The following is a 25186-nucleotide window of genomic DNA, read 5'->3' on the forward strand; positions in this document are numbered from 1 at the left end:
ATGAACCAACCCTCACTGCATTTCCATTGAACCAAACACATCCACACATCCATATGGACTGTGTCCCTCTGGCCCTTTCTGGTTCCAGCATAGGCACACATGCAAGCGTGTATTGCTGTGTTTGACTAAAAATGAATCTGCATTCACTCATGTTGATATCTCAAAAGACTGTTGTTATTTGATTTTCATTCACCCCAGAGCAGGGATTAAGATTTGATTAGAAGTATTTATCAATTATGGGAAGGTAAATGGAAGCAAGAGCCTCGTTTGGCAGGATTAAAACTGTCTTCTCTCTGTGGGATGGAAACGACTTGGCTCCTAGGCCCCTTTTCACTCTTGAAAGTCTAAATCAATCAACCCGAGCCCCTTATTCTTCCATTACAGTGAGGGCAACACAAGGGGTAAACGTTTCTAACTGAAAGAAAGGGCGATGATGGAAGATATTGAAGATATTGAAAGACAGTAAGGACTGTTTGCAGCCTGTCCTGTGACTCTCCTGTGAACTCTAACGTCCAATCATAGACAGTGAGAGGATGCACAGCTGGCCAGGTGGCCCTGTCCATAACCTCATTGCATGAACTGGAATCTGTTGTCGGTGCAAAACCTAAGGTTAAAAATGTTGGTGTCAGCACGCATGACTGGACGCAGCAGTGAAAGGTATAAAAATGAAAAATTTACGAATTGAGTGAGTTAATGTGGTGAAGGCTGTCTGATCCCCATGCACCTCCTCTCCATTTCTTAAACATAGTTTCTCTCTTTCTCAGCGAGGACTTGGATAACCCAGGCAACAGTAACACAGTTTATAGATGAGGGATGTGATGAGTTGCTACAATACCTCTTGCCTATAAAATCCGTCAAAGATGTTGGTTTTGCATTAAAAAAGGGTGATGAGTTTAACTTGCGCTATGTGTGGGCAAAATGTTCCTATCTGATCATAGTTGTTGAGCCTGTAGAAGACAGATGTTTCTCAAGTATTCATTGATTCATGAGATGCATGTTGATCTTGCTGTCTTTTCATCCTTGACCTCCATCAAATGCATCCGCAAAATGATTTCTAGCATTTCCATCCCTATAATTGTCCTCATGAAAATGTATGGTTCATTTACTCCAATGAATCCCTTTTTCCTGTCCTTATCCCTGTCATTTTGATGATGTAGAATCTAAATCACCCAGGACCCATATTTTGTGGTATGCTGGGAAATCTATCAGCCTGCTTTCCAGTTGCAGCTTCCCTTTGCTGACTGGGGATGTTCTGCGCACCATCCTATGGGCTGTGAGATTTTCATCTGACAACGCCTCATCCATCTCAAGCAGAGTGGCAATACAGTGAGCGAAGAAGGTGATGATAGTGTTGAGACACACATGTTCCTTCTGGGACCCTCCCTCTCTGTGTGCTTTTGTCTGAAGTGATGGATGTTCTCCACCAAACCCACCATCATGAAGCATCGTCCTCAGCTTAGTACCCTGGCTAGTCATACTGTGTGGAGGATAACTATTTATCCAGCTTTTTTTGATTTATTTCCTGAGCAGATGTAACCAGCCCAACATTCACAGTTACTGTGTATAGATAGAATGATTAGTTTCCTTAGCTGACGTCCCAGTTCCCATATTTCATTCTCATTCCCAAGTTCCCATTTTCTGTTTATGGCACCTGCTAATTGGTTTCCTGACCATTTTCCATTGGGATTTGCATAAACGTGTTTATGCATGTAAGAGCACAACAAAAGCATCAAGAATTGACACTGGGACTGACTAAGCACATTATACTCATTTAACCATGGAAATACATTGTGTACATTGTGTGCATTTGAGGCAGTGATTGAGCAACGATACCACATTGACAGGAATATTTGAAGCCTTTTATTCTAAATCTCAGACTTTGCACTGGCTGTCTTTAGTGAGGCTCACCAGGGAGGCTGCACACTGCTTGCAGCACTGAATGACATCATAGCTCCCAGTGCATCCCAGAGCTGCATGACTGAGTGGAGGTTTGAAAGACGGGGGAAAAGGCCTGCAGCAAAAAGTACAGCCTCCCACGCCACTCCAGTCCCGTTAGACCAGACCACATGCCACCCTGTGCAGCCAAGCCATGCCATTCTAGCTCTTCTCCCCCCCCGCCCCCCCCGGGCAAACAAAGACCCCTTTCAGGCCAGTCCCTACTGTGATCATGCAGAGCAGAAGCAATCTGTTCCTCTTGGCTGCTCACTGTGAAGTGACCCAGCCTTTTCCTTGCTACAACGTTGCTGTTTTGTGCAACGCTCGACCAGCCAGGCTGATTCTGCTCTTTGATTTTCCTGCTCGGCCCATCTCACAAAAGGGCATGGAGGCTGAGATGAACCATCCGCTGAACTCGCTGTGGCAATGCATCAGCATATTCAAGGTGTGCTTGGATTTGAGAGGCAAAGGTACATGCTCTGTGGCCTTGAAAACAACTAATAATTTGTTGAAATAATCACATTTCATAACCATAAACGTCTGATAAGTCTTAATAGATAAGGTTTTATCCTTACAATAGCTAAAAGTTAAAGAACTCTGTGATGGTATTTCGTGCCTATCCTCAACACACACAGGTGCACACACACACACACACACACACACACACACACACACACACACATTTGATAGCTTAGGATGCTCCAGGGCCAGGATGCCATTTGTCTGACTGATGAGGTCCGAGCAGAGCTGTCTGGACCAGCATGCACCTGCACTCCCATCAGCCCTCCAGGGTGATGTCACATCCACAGTGTGTCAGTCAGCTGGCTCCCTTCCCTGTCTACCTGCAGCACCGATCCACTGGCCCCATTCAGTCACTCTCTGCAGTAGCTAAGGTGCTCAAGACGCCTTGCCCTACAAATAAAAACCTTTCCTACTGAGTCCCCAAGACGTTTTAACATTGTCAGGAAACCACTGGCTCACAAAAGAACTGACAATAGACTGAACATTTCAGCTTCTTTTTACAAAGGTTTTTTTTTTTATCAGTTTTCTTCAGACTGACAGAGACAGTGAGCATTAATTAATACTCAAAGAGGCAAAGTGAAATCATGATAATTTATATGTTAAAATAATGCCTGTTGTGGGAAATGTCATTGGCAGTCTACAAAACAGTTTGACAGAAAGGCAATACCGTTAAAATCTCTCACTCTCTCTTTATAGTTAAGTCATTGGATACTCATCTATTGTGAAAAATAATCAATAGCTGAGTAAGATGCATGTGTCGGGGTATTGACTTGTTGGTTTTCAACATCCACCTCTCTCTCTCTCTCCCTGTTCATCAGCAAAGAATCATAGCTTTCAGACCAAAGCTAGAGGAAAACCTGACTTAGCCCAATGCTAATTTCTTTTGTGCGCCCCTGCTGAGTATTGATAGAGCCATCACAGCATTTTAACGGTTTAAAGAAGGACTGATCCAGCAATAAATTAGTGATGGATGTTTTGCATTTTGCATGAAAGGAGTTTTCATGCTCATTCCACTATCTCAGCTCCTTATCCCCATTATGTAATTTGTGGATCTGGAAAAACTTGCTTGTCTTGTGCAGGATGAGGATGAAAAAGACACCAAATTCTCAATTAAATTATATCAATTTTTAGTGTCTTTCCTGGCCAATGACTGCAGTCTTTTTTTTAGAGCAGTAGTTTCTTAGCGCTACCATCATGATCGGAGTAGGGTGTTAAAAAGGGCAATACAAGGAGCTCTCTATTTTTGGTCACGCTGACAGCCTACTTTTTCCACTGTGGTCTTACAGTACTGTGGTGGAGAATCTCATTATATCCAGTGAAGTGGAGGACTCTTCCAGACACTCCTTTTGAAATGGGAAGATGCAGCCATCTTAATTAGAAATGTAAGATTTGGCAAGCTCAGAGAAGAATGGGAGTGGAGAAGAATTACATAGTTGGTCTGCACAGATGCTGCTGTCATTGCTGGGTATGACTGTCCCAAGCTGTACTGTACTTTTCATCCCATAATATAGTGAAAGACAGACATACAGTATGTTGTTATCACTCCATGTCTTGTACGCACTAGTGAATAATTTCTGTTGTATTGTCCTACGTATGTAAAGACTATTCTATGACGGCTATGGGCATTTTAAGGAGAAATATACAACTAAAGTAGGCTTTAGCCTGTAGGCCTAAGAGTGTCAGTTTCCGTCATGCACACATTGAAATGATCTCCAACTAGGCCTTTGTTGGCTTATAGTATTTAGACTATGCTATGACAGCAGTAACATAGTCTAGTGTAAAATATTAAAGTTGACATCATCAAAATAAACATTGATCCATATGAATGAAACAAAAACTCAGCAAATCCACAAAGTCCAAATAGCCCAGCAAGATTTAGAAGACAGGGACAAGCATAGAAAACAGGCGGCCTAATTAGATTGAAATCCAAAATGACTGATCAACAATTTAGAATTCTAATAACCCAATGCCTATAATCATAATCACCAGTGCAGGATTCCCCGCTGTGTCTTTCTTACATTGAGCATGGCTGGATAACAGTACTCTTCATCTCCCTGTTGTTGTTAATGAAACGGCACGTTGTTGTAACTTATGAATCCACATTAAGTGAGATCCAGGCGTCTGTAGTGATTGCAGCTTTGCTTGTTTGGTCTAAAGTAGCACAAATAGACATCATGCTTTCCACAGACATGTTCTCTAGATGAGAAGTCATTGGTTTACATGATGGGACAGAATACTCCAGTTCAATGTAGGCCATCAACTCCATACATCCTTTATCTTTGATGCTTATTGGTTGCATGTCCTTCACAATCATATTTGCAACGAGGGCAGATGTTCTCTCACTCCAGATTTTTTCACGTCTCTGTTTGGCCTGAGCAAAAGTGCTCAATGCTGGCCTGGCTTGGTCCGTCATCATCTTCACTTCTCGAACTTGATACCTTTTTTAGATGTGTTAGTATTATAGTTGTCGAGCCATGATATTCTAACTTTGGTTTGCATGTGTTGCACTGCTCGAGTCATCATCTTTCAGTTTTGGCTCATGCAGGACGTTTACACGGCTTTGAGAGTGACATGCTGTGGTTACTGTTAGTTCCAATAGCTACGATTAGTGTGTCTGCTATGATTAGCTTAAGACGACAACAACAACACATGAGACTGCAGGAAGTCAGATGTCTTCCAAAATATTATTGGTCACATTCATTGGCTTAGTCGTTAGCAACAAGTGATGGCGTCAGACGGCCTCCAAACTACTGTTGGCCAATCTGTATATACATACATGGCAGTAGAAAGAAAAAAAAAACAAAAGCCTGTTGAATAAATGCTTAAAGGGTAACTTCGGTATTTTTCAACCTGGACCCTATTTTCCCATCTTTTTGTGTTTAAGTGACAAAAGGGGACAACAATTTTTGAAATTGGTCCAGTATTGAGCGAGATCGCTTCAGCCGGCAGCCGCGAAACAGGCTGCAATTTAATCCGACGGGGCAAATCGCACCGTCAATGTACGTCCACTAAAAGTGCTTGTTTTTGCCACTGACAGGCTCAGATTGTTATTATAGGTGTCTGACAACATCATGGAAAGGACCCTACAGAGAAATGAAACGTTTTTCTTTATGCTTGATCCGGTCTGTGTGTAACTAAGTCTCGCTCAAGTCTCACGAGAGTTGAGTTGTGGCAGGAAGTTATACACAGACCGGATCAAGCGAAAGGTAAAGAAAAACGTTTAATTTCTCTGTAGGGTCCTTTCCATAATGTTGTCAGACACTTATAATAACAATCTGAGCCTGTCGGTGGCAAAAACAAGCACTTTTAGTGGACGCACATTGACGGTGCGATTTGCCCCGTCGGATTACATTGCAGCTCGTTTCACGGCTGCCGGCTGAAGCGATCTCGCTCAATACTGGACCAATTTCAAAAAATGTTGTCCCCTTTTGTCACTTAGACACAAAAAGATGTGAAAATAGGGTCCAGGTTGAAAAATACCGAAGTTACCCTTTAACTGAAGTTGTTTTACTTTACGCAATTTTGTGCCACTGTTGTCAGGATTGTCAGGATTGTATTAAGCAATTCTCGGTCATGAGGTCCCCTTCCCTCCACCTTTAAGGACACACTTACTAGAGGGTGGAAGTTCAGAATATGCCCCATTGCTTGGAGACTGTCACATTTCACTTGTACATGGAATAGAAAAGTACTTCTTAAAATGGGAAAGATACTTGGACTATATTGGGGGCCCATAGATGTAGAGGTCTTAAGTTCAACTCCCCTTATCTACGTACAGTATTATCCTCTTCTATCTCTCCTGCACTTAGCTGAGGGCCAGTTGTAACACAGCTTCCTGTTTGATTATTTATGGATTGTTTGTTTATTTTTCATTATTCTCCATAATTGTTGGACTGTCCAGTCAGCATCTCTATGTACTCATTGAAGAATTCAGTAGGAGTATGTCTTTCATGACTCCCTCGTGTGTATTTCTAAGTGTGTGTCTATGTGTACTGGACTGATTGTGTGTTGTGTACTTCTGAAGGCCAGGTGTTGGGTTGCTCCCTGGTCTTTGTGTGTGTGTGTGTGTGTGTGTGTAAGGACTGAAGCGGGGATGGCCTCAACACATGGGTTGTTCTTTCATATCTTCCACAGATACGGTTGTTGTCTCCTCTGAAGCACTTGTAATATCACTGGAAGGCTTCCTTTCATTGTCACAGTATGGGTGTGCTGATGCTGCTTTATAATCTTGTCTTCCCTTTTCGTTTGTACATTCTATTAATGTCAGGTATCGTCTCCTTGAGGTTTTTTTTATTTTTTTATGTGTCCTCGTAGCCTTGATATAATTTCCTTTTCTTGTATTTTCATCCCTGTTGCTGCCCAATACATTTCAAATAAAATACTAATCATGTAAAAAAACACATTCTCTATCTCCCCTCTGATTTCTGCTGATCCCTCCTGAATACTGTTGGCTGTCCAACTTAAACGTAATGTCTTGTTTGTTTTGATCTCTCGTTGCAAGGCTGTGGTAGCACTTAGCACCGTCTCGATTAAGGGTTCTTTGTTTACATCTTCAGTTTCTGAGGATTCATGGCAAGGTGAGGTCGGTGCCTCGAGGTCTACTTCAGGCAAATCATTCTTTCTGAACTTACTTTTCCCATTCTTGAAGTTTGGGGAAAAAGTCAGTTTGCTGCCACATTTTAAAGTGATGTTGAAAGTTAATGTAGCGATAATTCTGACTTAAACAGATCTCGTTTGATAAGATTTTAAGAATTAATTTGCCAAGCTATCCAGAGTGTGTCTTACTCACTCGTCTCTCCACCCGAAGTCTGGCACACTCATCAATACCTTATGTAAGCTGTGTGGGAGACAGCTGAAGGTGTTTTTGAGCCTCCGTTACTTAAGAAGACCCAGTGCTATCTTTACATTGAGTATGTTCTGCAAGAAGTCGCCTACCTTTGTTCAAAGGGCATGCGCTGAAGAGCAAGCAGCCCTGAGTCCATCGGACACTTCGTTTGCAGCGCTAAATAGATGCTTTTAAGAAGTGCTGGTCATGGCTGCTGCTGTTGCTATGAGACAATCGAAAACCTGTTTGAAGCGCAGCCCTCTTTTGATAAAAGTTGAAATATTTTTAACTGCTACTGCTCAGGGCAACGAGCGCCAAAAACATGCTAAGCCCTCTGCCATGAGGATGCAGTAATGCGTTCTTTCCATTGAAAACAAGGAGAATAAGAAGCCAGCGCTGTAAAGGTACATTTTGTCATTTGGACATTATCTAGGGCAGCTCCCCTCCCCTCTGTCTCTCTCACTGTCTACTGCTGTCTGTTCAGCTTATGAGGGACAATATTTTCACACGGCATGTATAACAGGGAGAGAAAAGGCCATGTTTGTCCCTCCGGGTTTGTGTTAAGTGTTAGGAGGCTGAGGGAAGCGGTTATGGGGAATACACTCAGAATGTCAGTGATTGGTTTGGAAAGGGCACAACTCTGGGGTCACATGACAGATTGTGTTTGTAATGACGGTCTCTGTTGGAAGCTAGAGGACGCGGTTAATGACCAGGGCTACAATGAGTCAGCTTTGTGGGTGTCCTCTTCTCACCTGCTCAGCATCTCTACTTTGTCATCCTTCGTTGACCTCCTTGGTCACTAACAGACATATTCCATTCCTGCGTTGCCTTTCCACATACTTGTGTTGGATCACAAGACGACTGCGTGGGACGTCTTTAACCTTTTAGCCCCTCTGGGGCCAGAAGACAATCCACCATGCCTCCCGCGAGGAGAACAAACTAAGCTGCCAGGGAGTGAAATTGTAAGGCGGCTAAAATAATTCTCACAATTGCCTTTGAAAGTTCTATTTTTGCTCCACTTTTGGGGTTCTATCCTAAGAGGCTTAATTTATATTAGCTGTACAATCAGATTGCTCTCAAAATACCAGCTTTTAATTAAGCGTGCAAACCAATTAAGTTACGCTCTCTCCATGGCAGTCGCTTTCCCCGCTAGTTAACCTCAGACAAGGTTAGCTGCAGAGGCGTGCACTGTGACTGGGACTGCTCAGATTTACAAGCTTCTCTAGGATAAAGTTGCTGCTAGAGGCATACTGGGTTAAAATTACTGTGTGAAGCCATGTCATCTCATTGCAAACTATCAAGCACTCAACTCAGGTCACACTCACACAGACTAAAGATGTTATGCATGTGTTACTTAGATGTCAAGGTGTGTTGCCCATTGCTAAGCAGATTTATGTGGATAAAAGGCATAATTGGTGCAGTGGTAAATTCAGATGGGGCTACTTCAGCTTGACTGAAATAAATGTATTGTCTGTATTTACACAGCAGCTTGCTCTAAACTAATAAGGGACAGCACCCATCAGCAGATATCAGTTTTCAAATGACTGGGTCTCATCTTAATAGCACAGATCTACATCTATATTGTATGTATCTACTCGACTTCATGAAGCTTTACCTTCGAAATCTCTCGTGAAGTTGAACGCAGAGTGTTTAAAGGGTACATAAATGCCGAGAGCTCAACAACAGACATTGACAGTGATTGGTACCATAACCTTTTGAGAAGAGATAGCACAGATTTGTCATGGGATCAAGTTAGTTCTCGCATTTTGTTAGGCTGATGGTCAGCTACACTGTCTCTTTGTTTACTTTTTTCCTCATTAAAACATTTGTGCAAAGAAAATGTTTCAAGTGTGTCCAATTTAGCTTTAACTATGTCAAGGATTAAGCAATAGGGAGACCTCTCCTTGAAGCCACATAAATGACACCGCAGTAAATCTCTCAAATAAGCTGTCACTCCAAATCCCCGGCCAACAACTCAACAGCACTTTTTAGCTTGTCCTGCCTGGCTGTTTGGTAGCCAAGTACAGCGCTGTGGATGGGGAGACAGCAGCCGCCCTCGCCTTCATAGTTAAACTCTTCATGGCTGTCACACTAGATAGCCTAATCAACGAGAATAACGCGGTCTGAAAGAAATTGTTCTACTCGCAATTGTCTCTATAAAACTTTGTGAAAACGGAGCACTGAAAGGATAGTAGAGAGCTCAATAACCACCTCAGGACAGAGTGGAGTGTGTCATGGCTGCGGTGGAAAAGTAGCCAAAGATTACATCATATCAAATTAGATCAAACAAAACAGGGTTGAGTGATTTTTAGGAACATTGCTCTATTGAATCTCATTATATTCAAGGATTAATAGTGAGAGGCTTTGCTGTATGTGTTGGGCATATATTCTGAAAGAAAATCTCGTTGCATATTGACCATTTTAAAACTCTATTTAGGCCCTAAAAGGATGTTTTTCAGATTTTCAAATTTGTCTGAGCCAGATTTATTAGTATGGTGTGAATTATTGGGATGGTATTTGGGAAATTGTTATGAAAGTGGGTTTGATTTACTGCAGCATTTTCAGTGCTGGGTCCCACTACATGTTGAACTAATGGTGCTGGTGATTTGGACAAGGCCTAATGTTAAGAAACAGATGACAAATCGTGTTGCATTATCACTCTGCCAGTCTGCCGCTTATAAGGACTCACTCACCACAATGTCCTCTGGGAGTTATCAAAGACGGCTCAGTCTTAGAGGGCACTGGAAAGCTCAGCGGCGTTGAACTGGCTCTTTGTTTCCCAGTGGCCGATCCGTTTGTGTGTGACCAATAACATAATTTCCTAATTTCCCCTGTTATAGTGGAGCCTGGCATTCATGAGCACTCGTCTTTAAAGAGAGTTTCTGACTTTTGAAGGTTATGTCACCTTAACACAACCTCTGATAGTAATAGACTTAAACTTGTTATGGATAGGAAACGGAACATATTTACAAGAGGGAAAAATGTCAACTCTCCAACTTTCTGTACATGTCAAATGAATTCAGAATAAACAACAGTGAGTTTGAGTTTTTGTCAAGAATTTTGAACGTATTTCTTCGGAATGACAATCCATATTACATTTATATAATAACATTCCTTTTTTTACCCGTAATAAACCTTCTACATTGACATTTCTGCTGTTACGTTTTGATGCCTCATTAAGTCCCACATCTACACAGAGGCTTGTGTCAGATAGTTTCTTCGAGGAAATGAAACAACTTTTTGAGTTGGTGTCATCCGATATGTGGTACAGAACTATATTGTTGAAGGTCAGACATGGATCTGACATTGGTAATCACAGTGTGTGGACTGGGGATGATAGACATGAAGCAAACAACATCTCATTCTCCTTCACCTTTTCTCTCTTTCCCTCACTCTCTTCCTAACGCTTTCCCTTGCTTCCTCTCCCTTTCTCTGTGTATTGACGAACTACACAATGCAATGTAACATAATGTGCATTGCATCTGATAAAAAACTTTGCTTTAAATGAACGGCAATCATGCCAAATGGGATATACTGAGAATACTATCTCTTAGAAAACTCAGAGAGTGATTTTCAACTTGGCTTGTTCTCATGCTGACTATAAAATGTCATCTTCCCTCAGTGTGATAGAAATACCTCATTAAAGGACTACACCGGCTTTTGGGGAGTTTGGCCCATTGGTCACCTTACCCAATATGTGACGAGAGGATTGGCACCATAGTCCTGTCTGAGTCTGGTAGATAGCTCTCTCATGCGCATGCTAATGCTTTAGCATACAGTATGTCAACAAAATTGGCAGCTTTTTGTTGCAGCACAGGCTGCTAAGCACTGGGATGATCAGTCTATCAGCATGTAGTATCTCTTGTATACAGTGCTAGTGCTAGTATAGTGCTAGCAGACCAACAGCATACTGTAGGTCTGTCCTGCTCCTATCTCTGTCTACTGTCACAAATCATGATTATAGCAGATTTAAGGATATGTTTGTTACTTTCGCCGATTATATGTTTTGGGCCCCAGAACTGCTGGCAACAGAGGAAACCTAATTTCTAACAGATTTGCATCTTGGTTTTGTGAAAAGGGGAGTGAAATTACATAAGTATTATCCTTTTTCACAAATCTATTTTAAATAGGTATAATACAAAGCTTTTAAAAGCTCACCAGTGCCAAATCCTTCAAACTTAACCTCAGTACCTCTGTGAAGACCAGCAAAGAGCGAATATGATAAAATGCTCTTTGCCACACTGGCCACACACACTCATACATCTCATTACGCTACATAACGTTATCATTGTTCATATGAAAAAATGGCCGATAGTAAAGGGTTGTTGTGGTCGGAGTGGGAGACAAAATTGTTGATAAGTATTTGGGCAGAGGAGGACAAAAAAACGAAGTGGTACAAACTGTTGTGGTTCACAAACAGCACATCACTTAAAAGTACCAGTAAGAAGAAAGAGAATACGACGCCACTGTTGGTGATGGTTTATCTAAACTTGACGGATAACTTGACGCCTCCGGTTACCCGTGTCGTACCTGAAATGTGGCCTGGGATGCGTGTTTGGTGGAGACATTTACCCAAACGATGCTCTGCTTTCCTGCAGGCACAGGGAAATGAATAAGTTTCTCAATGAGGATTTCTGAGTCATAAGTCCTACAGCCCACCAGTGATGGATTTCGCTGCCAGCTCGGCTCTAATAGCTTTTCTGTCTCATCTCTCAACGGCACATACAGCTGAGCATTGTGGGTACAGCCATTTCAAAATAGACTGCACACAGAGCATCATGCAGAGCTAGGGTTTTTGTAAGTTTTATCGGTGCTGTGATAACACAGACAGACGCACACCACACAGCAATTGGATCACGCTTTCCCATGCACTTCTGATGCACTTCTGGTCTTTTGTTGACCAAAGATTGCGAAATACTTATTTGTTATTTTTTTCCCTGTCCCTATCTCTGGTTAGAGTGCCATTCTTTGTCTCCTTGCTCTTGTCACCCAGACTAAATGTATTTTTAGGGGGTTTGGAGTTATTCCTCCGCTGCACAATAGTCACATTTTCTTACTAAAAAGTGTAACAAATACCCCCAAAACAGAATGCGCAGCACAATTGGTGTCATTCTTGGGATTAGCATAGAAACAATACTTAATTTTTTGGCATCTGCACAGCTCTGATGGTGATGCGCCAGTTTGGTCTCCCCCAGTGTATTGCAAGGCTGTCGGGCAATGACTCAGTGTCTCTAATTCAGACTGCATCAACCCCTCAGACCTGACATTTACTCTCATCCACTGCTGTCCTCTACAACAATGGGAACTGGGCACTCTTACAGCACGCAGTATTATCATAACCGCATCTAGCTTTAGCCCACAGGCATGACGCATTTTACCAGCCATGCACATTAGTGTTGCTGGCAAAGTCTCATTCACACATTGACTAATGTCTGTTGTTTATCAGTGCAATAGCCATAAGCATTGCGATATTGGATTTTTTTCTTGTGGCGGTTGTTAATGCCCATGAGCCTTTTAAGATACTGTTTTTTCACTCTCCATTTCATAAATGGCATTTAAGAACCTGCCATTGCCAGGCAGGTTCAGCCTGAAGAGGTTATTGTTAAAAGCAGCACTGCATGCTCTGCTGATTGTCTCAGGGTGTAGATTAGGTCCACAGTCTGTCTCAGCCCTCGGCTTTTTTAAACAATGAGGCAACTGGTTCGCTGAGCCCCAGCCTCACCCTCTTTGCCAGAACTACCCCCCTGTCAGGCAAAGGCAGCTGCAGCCTACCAGGCAGTCCTCACCACTGGCCCTTTCTCTCCAGCCTCCTGTTGGGAAAATATGCGTGGACACCCACTGGGCTTACTTGTTCCAGTACCATGGCACCCTCTGTTTGGCATTATTGTCACTGATACTGTGCTGATAATGCGAGAGTCCTTCCACTGAGGGTGCACTCTCTCAGGCTTCATCTCACAATCCCCTCCTGACTGTACTGATGAACTTTGATTGCCAACCTGTGTCAGAGATTTTCATCTGTGTGTTTCTTGACATTTTCAATTTTCTTCCCATTTTTCACACTTAACAGTTTGCTTGTAAAAATGCCATTTTTGCTGCTATTTAAAGAATCTGCTGACACAAATAAAACAGCTGGTAAAAGCATTGTGTGTCTCCTTCAATAAATTGCTGCTGTCAGATCTTTTAATGAAAAGCAAGAGTGCACAAGATAAAGGGCAGAAAGAAGCGGCTTTCTGGGGAAGATGGGCATTCAGTGAGACACAGTTATCTTTTTACTGTCAAACTGTAATTTCCCTCCTGAATTCCAGGTCTTTTTATTGAAGGAAAGTATTTCCCAGCCCCAGCCTCTCCTATTTTTGTCTCGGGGGCTGATTGAATCTGAAGCCACAGGAGAATAGATCAGTTGGGAATGGCCTTTTTTCCGTCTTACCTGTGCATCGACTGAAGCCTGTCAGAGTCACTGCTGCATTGTGAAAATATGAAGTGAAATGAGAGTTTAAATATTAGATGAGGAGAGCAACTTTCTATAATTCCCAGTGGTTTTCAACTCTTCTCAAAACATACAAACTACTGACTTCGGGGTGTGTGTGTGTGTGTGTGTGTGTGTGTGTGTGTGTGTGTGTGTGTATGGGTTCCTGTGAAGAATAGTTTGGCACTTCAGAATCAGTTGGGTTGCGGTGAAGAACGTGTCCCAGGACACCCTCTATAGAGATCTTTCTTCATGAGATTCACCTCTCCTCTGTCACATTAAAGAGTAACTAAACACCAAACCTGAATCTGTGTAAACCAGAAGATGACATCACCTGGCACCAAAGATCAGCCAATGGCAGATGGCAATTACAGTAGCATGCTTTTTACCATTAGATGTAAGGCTTTGGGTTTGATGTTTAGTCTAGAACTCTTTTAGTTTGCCTAATGTGACGCTACTTTGTCCAAAGTGATTGACAAAAAAGCCAAGTGTTCATACTCCCATGATGTCACATGCATTTCCTACCAATATGGCGCTTTACAATACACACAGCTCATTGGCTGTGTTTGTCATTTGATTGTAATCACCTGTTAATTTATTACAATCACCTGTTATTTCCCTACCAAGATGGCCGTGTGGTGATGTAACAGAATACTATGAATAGTCCACTAAACTAAGAGGCAGAAATTCCCAATAAGATCCCTTGTAATGGAGCACTTTCTTGTCTGAGTCATCTGTGAGTCAGTGTTGCTGTATCGTCCACTCAGGGGAAACCCACTGAACCAATCAAAAAGCTTGACTTGGACCCACAGAAGTAGGCTCTGCTTTCTCGTTGTCCTCAGTGTATCTAGTATATCTGAATATCATGGATACAATGACGCCAGTCTCTGTGGTCAGAGCATGGTGAGAGGCTCTTTCCCTTTTGCATAATTAAGAGCTTTTGAACAGCTCCGGCTATTTTAATACCTTAGTAAATGCCATGCATGCATTGTGGAGTGGAACTTAAGTCGTTCTTTATCTCATCCATATGTATAAGGTGCACTCTACCAAATGCAGGAGTCTCTAACGAAACAGCTCCTGCAGACAGTTTCTCCAACTTTCTTTGTATTGACAGCTGGCTTTAGAAATGCAAACCTAAAACTAGTGGTGGTGTGTGACAGTATTCCCGGTTGCCTCCAACCCAAAGCACTCAGAGGATCCATTACTCGACAAGGCAACACAAGTAAACTGCGCATTTGCCAGCAGGACACAGTGATAAAACTAGATTGCCGCTGTAATCCGAAGTAAAGACAACACAATAAAGTGAGCAAGAAGAGGCAAAGGCAGCAGAATGCTTTTGAGTGAATTCAAGGCTTTCTGTAGTGAGTAGGTGGAATGCTTGATTTTTCTGGCTCTGCTGATGAAGTCACTTCTAGCTGGCATAAGGTTTGCTAGATAGACATACTTCTTTTTCTGTGCGACTTTGGAGAGTGGACTCTCTGAGGAAGTCGGTGTCAATCAGCCAAAAATAGCTACCAGAGATTAAAACTTGACATAGATCACCTGGGGGACATAGATGGTGATACCGTTCCTTAAAATGTCACATGAAGCGATTCTGATGTATCGCTTCTTTGCAAAATGCATTCCGTTTACGATTGGTTGCCCACTCACTGTATTGCTGCCTGAATTTCACTCAGTGTGCCTTTAGTTCTGATGATGACATCCTACATATTGTGTAGCTGTGTCTGAATCCAGCATGCCACAGGCACTCAATGTACTATAGATCAGATTCTGTTGCTGCTACAGTATGTAGCAGTATGTAGCAACAGCTACCACTGATTGTTGCCTGCTCCTCTTCTATAAATGGTGCATATGGTGCATACGTGTCTGAATATCAGGGTTTTTATGTGGCCTAAAATCAGTACACATGTTTCTGGCAGACTGCTGGCTGATTGACTGGCTGGTGGAAAGGAAAACGACATGGAGCTCCATTTCCTAGTGTGGGCACCCTTTGGCTGTTTTAAACATCTCACGCTGAGAAGAGGGGCCCTCCATGGTGCCACTTCACCCTTTCCATTGTCTCCGGAGCCCCAGGAAAGATCACTTACCAGTGGTGAATCCATCCATAAAAATACAGAAAGCTGTTTGGCCCTGGAGACTGGCTGCCTGTGCACGCAGGCGTGAGAGGCACACTGCTGCCCCTGCGTGTCAACGCTCTAATGGAGGCCCAAGGGAGATGCAATCTCCTCAATAAATGATTCAGAGAAACGAGGCTTTCGCAGAATGCCGATCTACACAGTTATGACAAGGGCAAATCTGGCCTTGGGTGGGTCAGCACACTTCCTCCCGCTCCTGGCCCCAAATGATGGTCTGAATGGTTGGAGTAAAGATTGACTCATTTCATACTTCAAAGGGGGCGGATAGTTCAACACAGAGGGATGACAGAGCTGAGGATGTTATAATTGGATACACTGCTCAGAGGCTGGGAAAGCCTGCCTTAATATTTTCATGTTCAATGTAACTTTTTTAGATTGTCATAATTAATGATTTGTGGACAGTCCTGCCAGTTGTGTCAAGTTCGGTTACCGGTAAAAATGTCAATTATGAATAATTTTTGAGCACTAAGGGTCTTGAAGTGATGCCTTGGCATTTAGCTGAGTAGAACATTTCTCTCTCATGCATTCCTGTTATGAATCATAAATGCCAACTCACATTTTACCCATTCAAGCTATCTGCCATTCGAAGGCTTTAGAAACAATTATCCATATCGCTTTATCCACAGCTCTCTTTTGCTTTGCGTGTTCTCTTGATTTCTCACATTTCTGGGGCAAATCCATACACATTCTCACCATGTTTTGATGGCCCACTTTTTGCCTGGTGAGACTGTGGTGCATGCTGTTTCTCTAGTTCACAGCATCATGCTGTTGGTACAAAGCCTCATTGCAACCGCATCACTTTATATCTGTATGTCATTACACATTGAGTCCAATTCTCAAGTGAATAAACTGCTAGACAAAAAGTAACATGTATTCTGTACTACTTGCACATACATAGCTGATAAAAATATGCTCTGCTGCTGTTTACTAAACGATGTTTAGTAAGCTGGTGGATTTCTATTTAATTTTCATATAAGTTTGGCTTGTCGTGAACTCTATCTTTTGCTATCCTTGGCTACGATTTCTTGCCAATTTACCATTGTGTTGCATCATTGGCCTTGTGCATTCTAACATGTATTGTTATTGTTATTGTGAATTCATAAAATGCGCACTGCATTGTCTTTGTACTATAGAGTGCTGTATTGTTCCTCAAGGCATCATTATGGCGTCATGATGTCTTTGCTAATATCGGCCTGTCTCTTTAGCATGCTGTTTTGATGATTGATGATTGTGAAATAGTCTGAGTGAAGCTTTTTAATCACTCTTGAGATATTCTGTCACTTTCTATTACATGCATCTCCTTCAACTGCCCAGGGCTGCATATAAGTTAATAACCCTATTCAAGAGCTGCCATTGAGCTACCACAATGACATCAAACGTCTGACCATGTGCTGATCAATCAGTTCCACACCTAAGGCAGATGAGCTATTTTGCTCACTGCTGTCTTGCAGAGTATTTGGCTTCTGCGTTTCCTTTTGACTCCTATCTGGGGGGAGTAAGTCATTTAAGATGTGTATGAAGCTTTTAATTGGCTATACTTCCACTGACCCATGGATCTCAGCATGGCCCATGATGGGGGTTCAAGTTATTCTCTCTCAGAAAGCAGAAATTGTTCTCTCCTGCTCCTGTCCTCCTCAGCTGTGGGGGCAGAGTGTGATAATAATGGTTGCCTGGGAATCTAATTGGGGGAGTGGAAGACTCCCGTTCCAGAGGCAGGTGAAACTTTTAGACTCGAGTCTGAGGTGTATAAAAGGCACAAAACTGTCAGTACAGCACTGTCTTACTTGTCTGACTTACTTGCTTTTACCCCATTAGGCCCAGCCACTGGAGATATCTAGAGGCAGCTCAATAAAGTGTAACTGCCATGTTAATGTGTTGACTACTTGACAATTAATTCCATAAATGTAGTTAATGATTCCCTGTTTATTCCCTACTGCTGCTGTGTTTCAAAACAATGTTCAGATTTTCTTGGTATTGGTGGTTATATATAGCCTACTGCTGGTGGAGTGGCTGGAAAAGAGCTTGACTGACTTTATACAGGCTGAATTGTTCACCTGGCATTGACTCCTGCTCTGAAGAAGTATCAATTTGACTGTCTCTTCAATAGATTTCAAACAGTTGCTCTAATCCTGCAACAGCCCATGTTGATTTATTGTATCAACATGTTCTAGTAATGCCCTGTTGTAAATAGAGTAATGTTAAAATCACCACATGATGGGGATCTATGTAAACACCTATTACCTATTTACTGTCCATGAGTGGACATGCAAAAACCTAGTGGTGAAATGTTTTGTTCATTTCATTGGATTCTTATGCATTCTCAATACATGAAAACAATACACATATTTGTGTGTCTGTTTTATTTGCATTCAACAATCTTAATACATATTTAGGGATGTAGTCTTAATATTTTTCCATTTATATTTCTATTTATTTTATTGCATACTGTATATTTGTCAATATTGAGACACATCTCCCGATATTTTCATCTCTGTGCGACTTGAAAAGAAACCTGACTGATTGTAAGGCTTACTGTAAATAGAGCTGTGTATTTAGCATCGACTGAGTGGATGTGAGTTGCCCTCTGTGCTCCCAGCCCCAGCTGAAGTGTCGGGGTCTTGGCTTGAACTTCATGCAGCTCAGTCTGGAGACGGAGTAGGTCTGCTACATTAACCACTGCAATCACTCACCCTCCTGGGATGGAGGAAACTAATCTGTTTATGAAACCAGAGAAATCACCCCAGGGCTCTGGTGCTCCAGGTGCTTTCTGAGCCTCACCCTGCTCACACACACTCGCCTATACACACACTCCCACACAGTCAGAAACAGCATCATGTTTCCACCTCTCTCACTATAAAGTGATACAATCTTTTATTAATGGTCTGTGCTCCTGTGCTGACATGGAGACCATTTTAATGATTAATCTGAAAGGAAAGTGCGTATTGTCCTCTTGGGCCTCCTTAGGAAGTAAAGGAACAACCGAGTTGTTTTCAATGATAAGCTCATTAGAGAGACTTTTTTAATTCTACTCTGTCAGAGATGCCTATCAGCTCCTTTCAGGGAGCCTGCAGAGGTCCAGTGACATTCAGTTGTTGGTTATTTCTCATAAAGCACAATGGTTACACCGACTGCCATGGCTTGATTCAGTCAAACATCAATCACAGTATTTACACATAATTAGTTGCTTGCAAACTATTTCATGAATACATAAACATACCAAATAATTCAGAAGTACAGAAGTTGCCATTTCTTATCAAAATCTAGTTGTGCAATAGCTCTTCTATTCCCATTAAACAACTATTAAGCTATTAAATTATCAGTTAATAACCAGTGTATGTGTAAAGGTTACTTTCTAACACCATTCCCCACCTTATACGTTAGGCCTATATCTAGGATTTCGACTTAAGTAGAAAACAGATCGTAGATAACAAGTCTGTAGAAGGAATCACCACGCTCAGCCTTGTTTTGTTTGGTGCGTAAAAAACAATAGAATATCTTCAGTAGAAAACCAATGGTTCGCACTCAGAAATAAATGGGTTTTTGGGGGCGCCCCAATGGCTCAACTGGTAGAGCGCGTATCATGAGTCTTAATCACAGCGGCATGGTATTTGAGCCCGTACCCTTTGCTGCATGTCATCCTCTCTCTGCCCTGCCTTTCCTGTCTCTCTCTCTGTGACTGCCCAGTAAAGCAGAAATGCCCAAAAAAAGATCTTAAAAAACTAAATGAGTTTTACCTTTTATGTTCTCCTTTTTATTTTTATAAATGCATTTATAAAAATAAAAAAATGAGCATAATGACAACATAAAAGGTTTGGAAAACCCACTTCTTTTTGAGTGCAAACCATCTGTTTCCTACTGAAGATATTCTATTGGTTGTTACGCACCAAACAAAGCAAGGGTGAGCGCGGTGATTCCCTCTACAGACTGGATATTTCTCAAAGACAAATTCATATGAAAATGCCTCTATTGACAAAGACCCTAGAGATTGATTAGTTGAGTAATCAAGCAAGAGGGAGCAGCCCTACTAAACTGCATGGATACACATTGCAGTGTTGTCGAATCCCACCATTTTCAGAACGAGACTAGACTATTGCTTTTTAGCTGCAACTTATCCATTGAGGCACACTAAGTTTTTTGAATTATGGCTCTGTTTGCCTCTGTTGCCACAACATCTCCCCTCAGGATGAGTTTATGTCCAGTAAATTGGCTCCGGTCAGTAGAAGCTTCCTCCCATCCGGTATGCAAGAGAAATCTGCTAATGATCCTGTTTGAGATTTAATTAAATTTGCCCGCCATTTAATTATTTTACTGTAGAGCAGGGACATTTGGTCACAGGTGAAATATCATCATGGTTTTCCCAGTGATCTAATCCATTCACATTATAGCTCTATTGTAGCATTCTCATAGATGAGTACACAGTTTTATCTCTGAGCTTTTTGCCTCTCTAACAATAGGAAGGAGACAGAAGGCGAGAGACTGGGCCTATTTATTCAACAAATACATCATGGCAGGATTGGGTGTTGTAAACCTGATCGCATCTGGTCACTGAGGTGTTTTAAAGCACATGTTTCTGGCTCTCTCAGCCACAGGTCAAACCAGTGAATTCAATTTGTAGATCTGGTCGGGCTCCTATAGTGTTATATTTAGATGCTCACCCAGCCAGGCGAGGAGATCGTTCATTAGTATTAATTAGAAATTCACCAGCGTTTTTCAGTACATCCTTTCTCTCCTGCAATCACCTCGATCTTGTAATTAGACAGACTGGCGGTGGGAATAATGCAGCTGCGCTCTGTGTGGGGCAGAGATAGAGGTGGGGGGCAATGGGGAGCAAGGAAGGGGGAGAGAGAAGGGGAGGAGGGTGGTGGGAGCGCTGTGGAATACTAACAAACTTGCTCTTTCCTTGCAACAAAAGAGCAGGTGTCCTTTCTGACTCACTGTGCTTTCTCTATACAGAAATGTTGCACTGTTTTTTCTAGCTTTGTCACTGGCTCCCTACTGCAGGGTTTTCAGCCCAGTGATGACACTAGAGGAGGAATGAAGCACAGAACATCAACAACATAAAATATTTTCAGCCTGCCTCCTGTCCTTGTTGTGTTCTTAGTGCATAGACATTTAATATCTCTAAGTAAAGTGAACATTTTTAGCTTATTGATGGAGTATGGACAATGCTGACTATGAACACTAGTATGGAAATATCACCAGCGATCCTAGCCTTTCTATTTTTTCTAGGTCCAGTTAGTAAGCAGGCACGTCAGATTGGTTGGTAATGTTACTGTGAGGGAATAATCTGGAAGTGACAGTGAGGAGCGCCCATGACGGCCCTCGCTCCCACTACAGAAAGGCCAGTTACCTCCAGTAGCGGAGCTCCTATCGACGTTTGGTTCGGGGAGATTCGCGGCCGTTAAGCGACGAGCCCAGCATCGACAGGCCGCTGTCCTAATGAAGTGCCTGTTATCAGCAGCCTGAGTAATGACATGGAGGAGAGTGCTGCCCAGTGACACTGCTGCCATCAGAGCAGAGAGGGAGTTAGAGCTAAGACTGAGAATTAAGGCCAGCTCTGGTCGTCCAGCCTTGACCCTGGCTGACCTTCTCCTCTCAGAGTGGCCATCAAGCTGCAGCTGATCTGTTATTTACACATGCACGCACACATTCCCTTTATAACCCTCCCTCTCTGGGTGGATATCACTAGGGTAGTCAGGAACATCTGCACACTTAAATCAATACAGTTTTCACGTTTATTGGCTGAGCTTTCATCAGAGCTTTCATAAGACCTTCATCAGAGCATTGGAATACATATCAAATGTATTTTCAACCCAAAAAGATGAGAAGCACTCTGCAGTACGTTTCAGGTACCGAAGAGAATTACGGCCATGTAAAATGTATTTGAGTTCTGAGTCAGAATTCTGAGTTTAAATTCAGAATTCTGACTTTTCTCAGAATTCTGACTTTTTCTCAGAATCTCGGAATTCTGACTTTATTCTCACAATTCTGGCTTTAAACTCAGAATTCTGACTTTATTCTCACAATTCTGGCTTTAAACTCAGAATTCTGACTTTATTCTCAGAACTCTTTGGCCCTAGTCCTCTTCCGCAGGTTTGCCTTTCCTCTCAGTGAGAAAGGTCTCCAAAGGAAGCCCAATTTTGTTTTTTTGCTTCCTCCGGAATCAAGAATGAGGACAATGTTGAAGGCTGACATGTTGTCAATAGTAACTTCCCTGATCTGACAGCTGCTAAATTTGACCTTGAAGTGTGTTCTTTTGACAGTTGTGTGCAAAAAGTGCATGAGCAGTGTGACGCTAAGTGTGTGTGTGTGTGTGTGTGTGCTGACTGACCCCATTACAGCACTCCTTTAAAAGGCCCCCGGTGAGACAGCTTGGGGATGAGGCACGTGGGCACGATGTCTCCCTGGCATGAAGGCAGAGAGCAGCGAGGGAACTAGCATTAATCTCTGCTGTCTTCCTGACACTGATGTATCACACCCACCCTCTCAACCTCATCACATCTATTAGAAACACGCTCTGATACAATGCTTTAATGCCACGGAAGTCAAGATGCTGAAATGTCAAAGTCAGCACATGGGATCCATAGATTTTACCCAAACGTCAGTTTTACAGAATTATTTCCTTCTGATATGACTTTGTAGTTTCATTTTTTTCCCGATTTTCTAATGGCAAATAGGATTCTAGCCTGTTAAATAAAGTTTTAATCTTTTCACAGACTGACACTGCTTTGTACAGTGTGGCATCTCCAGGGTCTTTGATTAGGTGGAGACCTGTCGCTTATTACTCTATTTGCCTTTTGGCTTACTGCAGTGTTCTACCCAGTTGTAATCATCACTCTAATGTACTTATGCAAATAATATCTGCATCCCTCACCTCCACCAGAGGAAAGACAGCAAATTACGTTGAAGTGCAGCACTTCACCGTGCCATCTTTCCCGAAGAATTTCTAAACAGGTGAATGCTATGGGGAACAAAATCTATTTTTTTCTGAGAGACATTTCAAATGGTAATGAGTGCTAGGAGTTACTGCCGGGCACAGAGGCACGGATAGTGGGATAGTTTTGCAGGTGGGCAGTCTCCTCTGATCCTCTACCATCTCTGTCTGCAATCCTTCAGCTCTCTATTTAATACCTTTCAATTCCTGTATATATCATGTTGTCTTTGTTGTTGTCACCCACTGCATGCACATTTTTGACCAGTTGTTGTATTTACTCACTCATGGCACGGGGGCCTACAGTTTGCTGGTGTTTTTGAGCATTATGAAACAGTACCTTGTCATACATAAGCCATTACGATATCCCACAGAGAGATGTCCCACAGTTTGTGCTGCAGATTATGCTGAAGAAGATTACTTCACATCACACTGCAAATCAAAGCGAGAAGGCAAAAAAAATCATATCCTCAGTCTGATCCAAATGTCCTGGTTTGTCCCAGGATGGACAGTTGAAGAATTCCCCCTGTTGTTTCTGTGCTGTTCAGTTGTGTTATGCAGACTGTTGTGAACAGGGAGGAGGGAGGATCAGATGTGTATTGGAGGCAGTGGAGGATGCCCAGTCCTCTGTCTGGTATGTGCGAGTGTTTCTCTGAGGGCAGCTTGCTCATGAGGGAGGTTCAGAATGCGGGGCATGAGCTAAAGCCCGGCCAGATCTCAGCATATTTAATCCACTCTCTCTTTTAGCTCTTCCTTTAGCTGTGGAGGGGGTTTATGCCAAACTCTTTAGATGGCTCCGGCTGTGTATTAATATTGGATGAATCCTAGATATCTCTGGCAGGGTTTAGAAAAATCTGAAGCATATCCTGCTCGCAGAAATTATTTCCCACGCTCAAACTTGGGGCGGCGTCTTTTCATTTCTTCGTGGAGTCTTTTGCTTGACCACATGTTTTGTTTGTGATTTGGTGTTTCTCAAAATTGAGTTTTCAGCTGCTGTGGTCATGCTGAGTTTCTCATTTTTGTTTCTCTTCTCTTCTGTTGCAGCGGGATGCAAAGGGGCAGTATCTGTTTGACCTCATCTGCCACCACCTCAACTTGCTGGAGAAAGACTACTTTGGCATCAGATATGTGGATCCAGACAAGCAGCGTGTAAGTGTGTGTGTGTGTGTGTGTGTGTAGGTGGGTGGGGGGCCTTCGTGTGCATGCTTGTGTGCATTTTTTTAATTTATCCTTTGTTTAATCAGGTAGTCTCATTGAGGTCAAGGTCTCTTTTTCAACCAAAATACATATTCCTAAAAAAAAATACACAATATCAACCAGGCCCACGTTCCAGCAAACAGTCAGCAACTCACAGGTATATACATTATCAAAAGCAATCACAAACAGCACAGAAAATGTGAGATATCATTGCTTTAAAACCCTTGAGGGGGACATAAAATCTAATTTCAAAGTGCTTCGCAGTCTGTTTCATTTGTACGGTGCATAATACCAGAAACTGGCCTTGACAAGTTCAAAATTTGTGCGTGGAGTTTTTTAAATTAACCATTCCTGTGATCTGGTACCGTAATTACTGGATTTATAAGCAAGTAATAATGTGAAGCAAAATTTGGATATAAATCACAGTCTGAAATTTATCTCTTATAATAAAATGCAAAGCACTGTGGTAAATTGCATCCAGTGGTTTAAAATTGTTCAGTGTTTTTTTCTGTTTTCAAAAGAGAAGCATGTGCTGTTTCTATATAAAAATGGAAGGGAAGAGGGTAAATTTAATTGTTTATGTCCCTTTGTTGCCTTGTGAAGCACTTTGTGATAAACATATTTTATAAAAAAGCACTTTAAAAATGTATTTCATTTTATTTAAGGGAAGAATGACAACAGGACATGGGCCAGATTGAAGATTTATGTCCTTCACTCGTCTTCATTCACACCCCCTTTCAGAGTGATGGCTGTTCCATCAGGCCCCACGGTGTACTTTAAGTTATTACCCTCTGAGGCTTGTAGCTGCACTGCTTGATTCATGAAGAATTCACATGTTCACAGATCATGTTTTAGTCCTGGAGACAAGAGCCAGGTCCTGCTGATGCTGCATTTCCTATGCTGTCACTCAGGGCTATTTTGGTGGTTGTTGCCGGGGGTGGGCTGGGCTGGGGAGGAGACAACCGGGGAGGGGGGGGGAGATGGAGAGAGAGAGAATGAAGGATGGTTCAGGAGCCTGAGCCTGGCCATAGACACAGAGCCAGTGCAACCTTCACCACCAGTGGGAGCTCGGTGTGAAGTGAAAGCACGATGTCTAATCAGCCGTACTGCTGGAGCGATGCCTCGAGAGACCTCCGCTGCCATGTGGCAGAGAGCGGCTTGATCTGTGTGAGATCTGA

General features: G+C 42.4%; 1 protein-coding gene across 2 annotated transcripts in view; it reads left to right on the top strand.

The window, feature by feature from the left end:
- Positions 1-25186, top strand: part of frmd5a (FERM domain containing 5a) — a 61653-nt gene that overhangs the window by 22460 nt on the left and 14007 nt on the right. Inside the window, exon 2 of one of the 2 annotated variants that reach the window (XM_071915588.2) lies at positions 23856-23960. The exons of the other annotated variant lie outside the window; for it this stretch is intronic. Within the exon in view, the coding sequence (XP_071771689.1) occupies positions 23856-23960 (105 nt within the window). The remainder of the gene's footprint in view (positions 1-23855; positions 23961-25186) is intronic. 2 annotated transcript variants of the gene reach the window in all.

Source organism: Centroberyx gerrardi, chromosome 4 (genome assembly GCF_048128805.1).
Source record: "Centroberyx gerrardi isolate f3 chromosome 4, fCenGer3.hap1.cur.20231027, whole genome shotgun sequence".
NCBI classification, from domain to species: Eukaryota; Metazoa; Chordata; class Actinopteri; order Beryciformes; family Berycidae; genus Centroberyx; species Centroberyx gerrardi.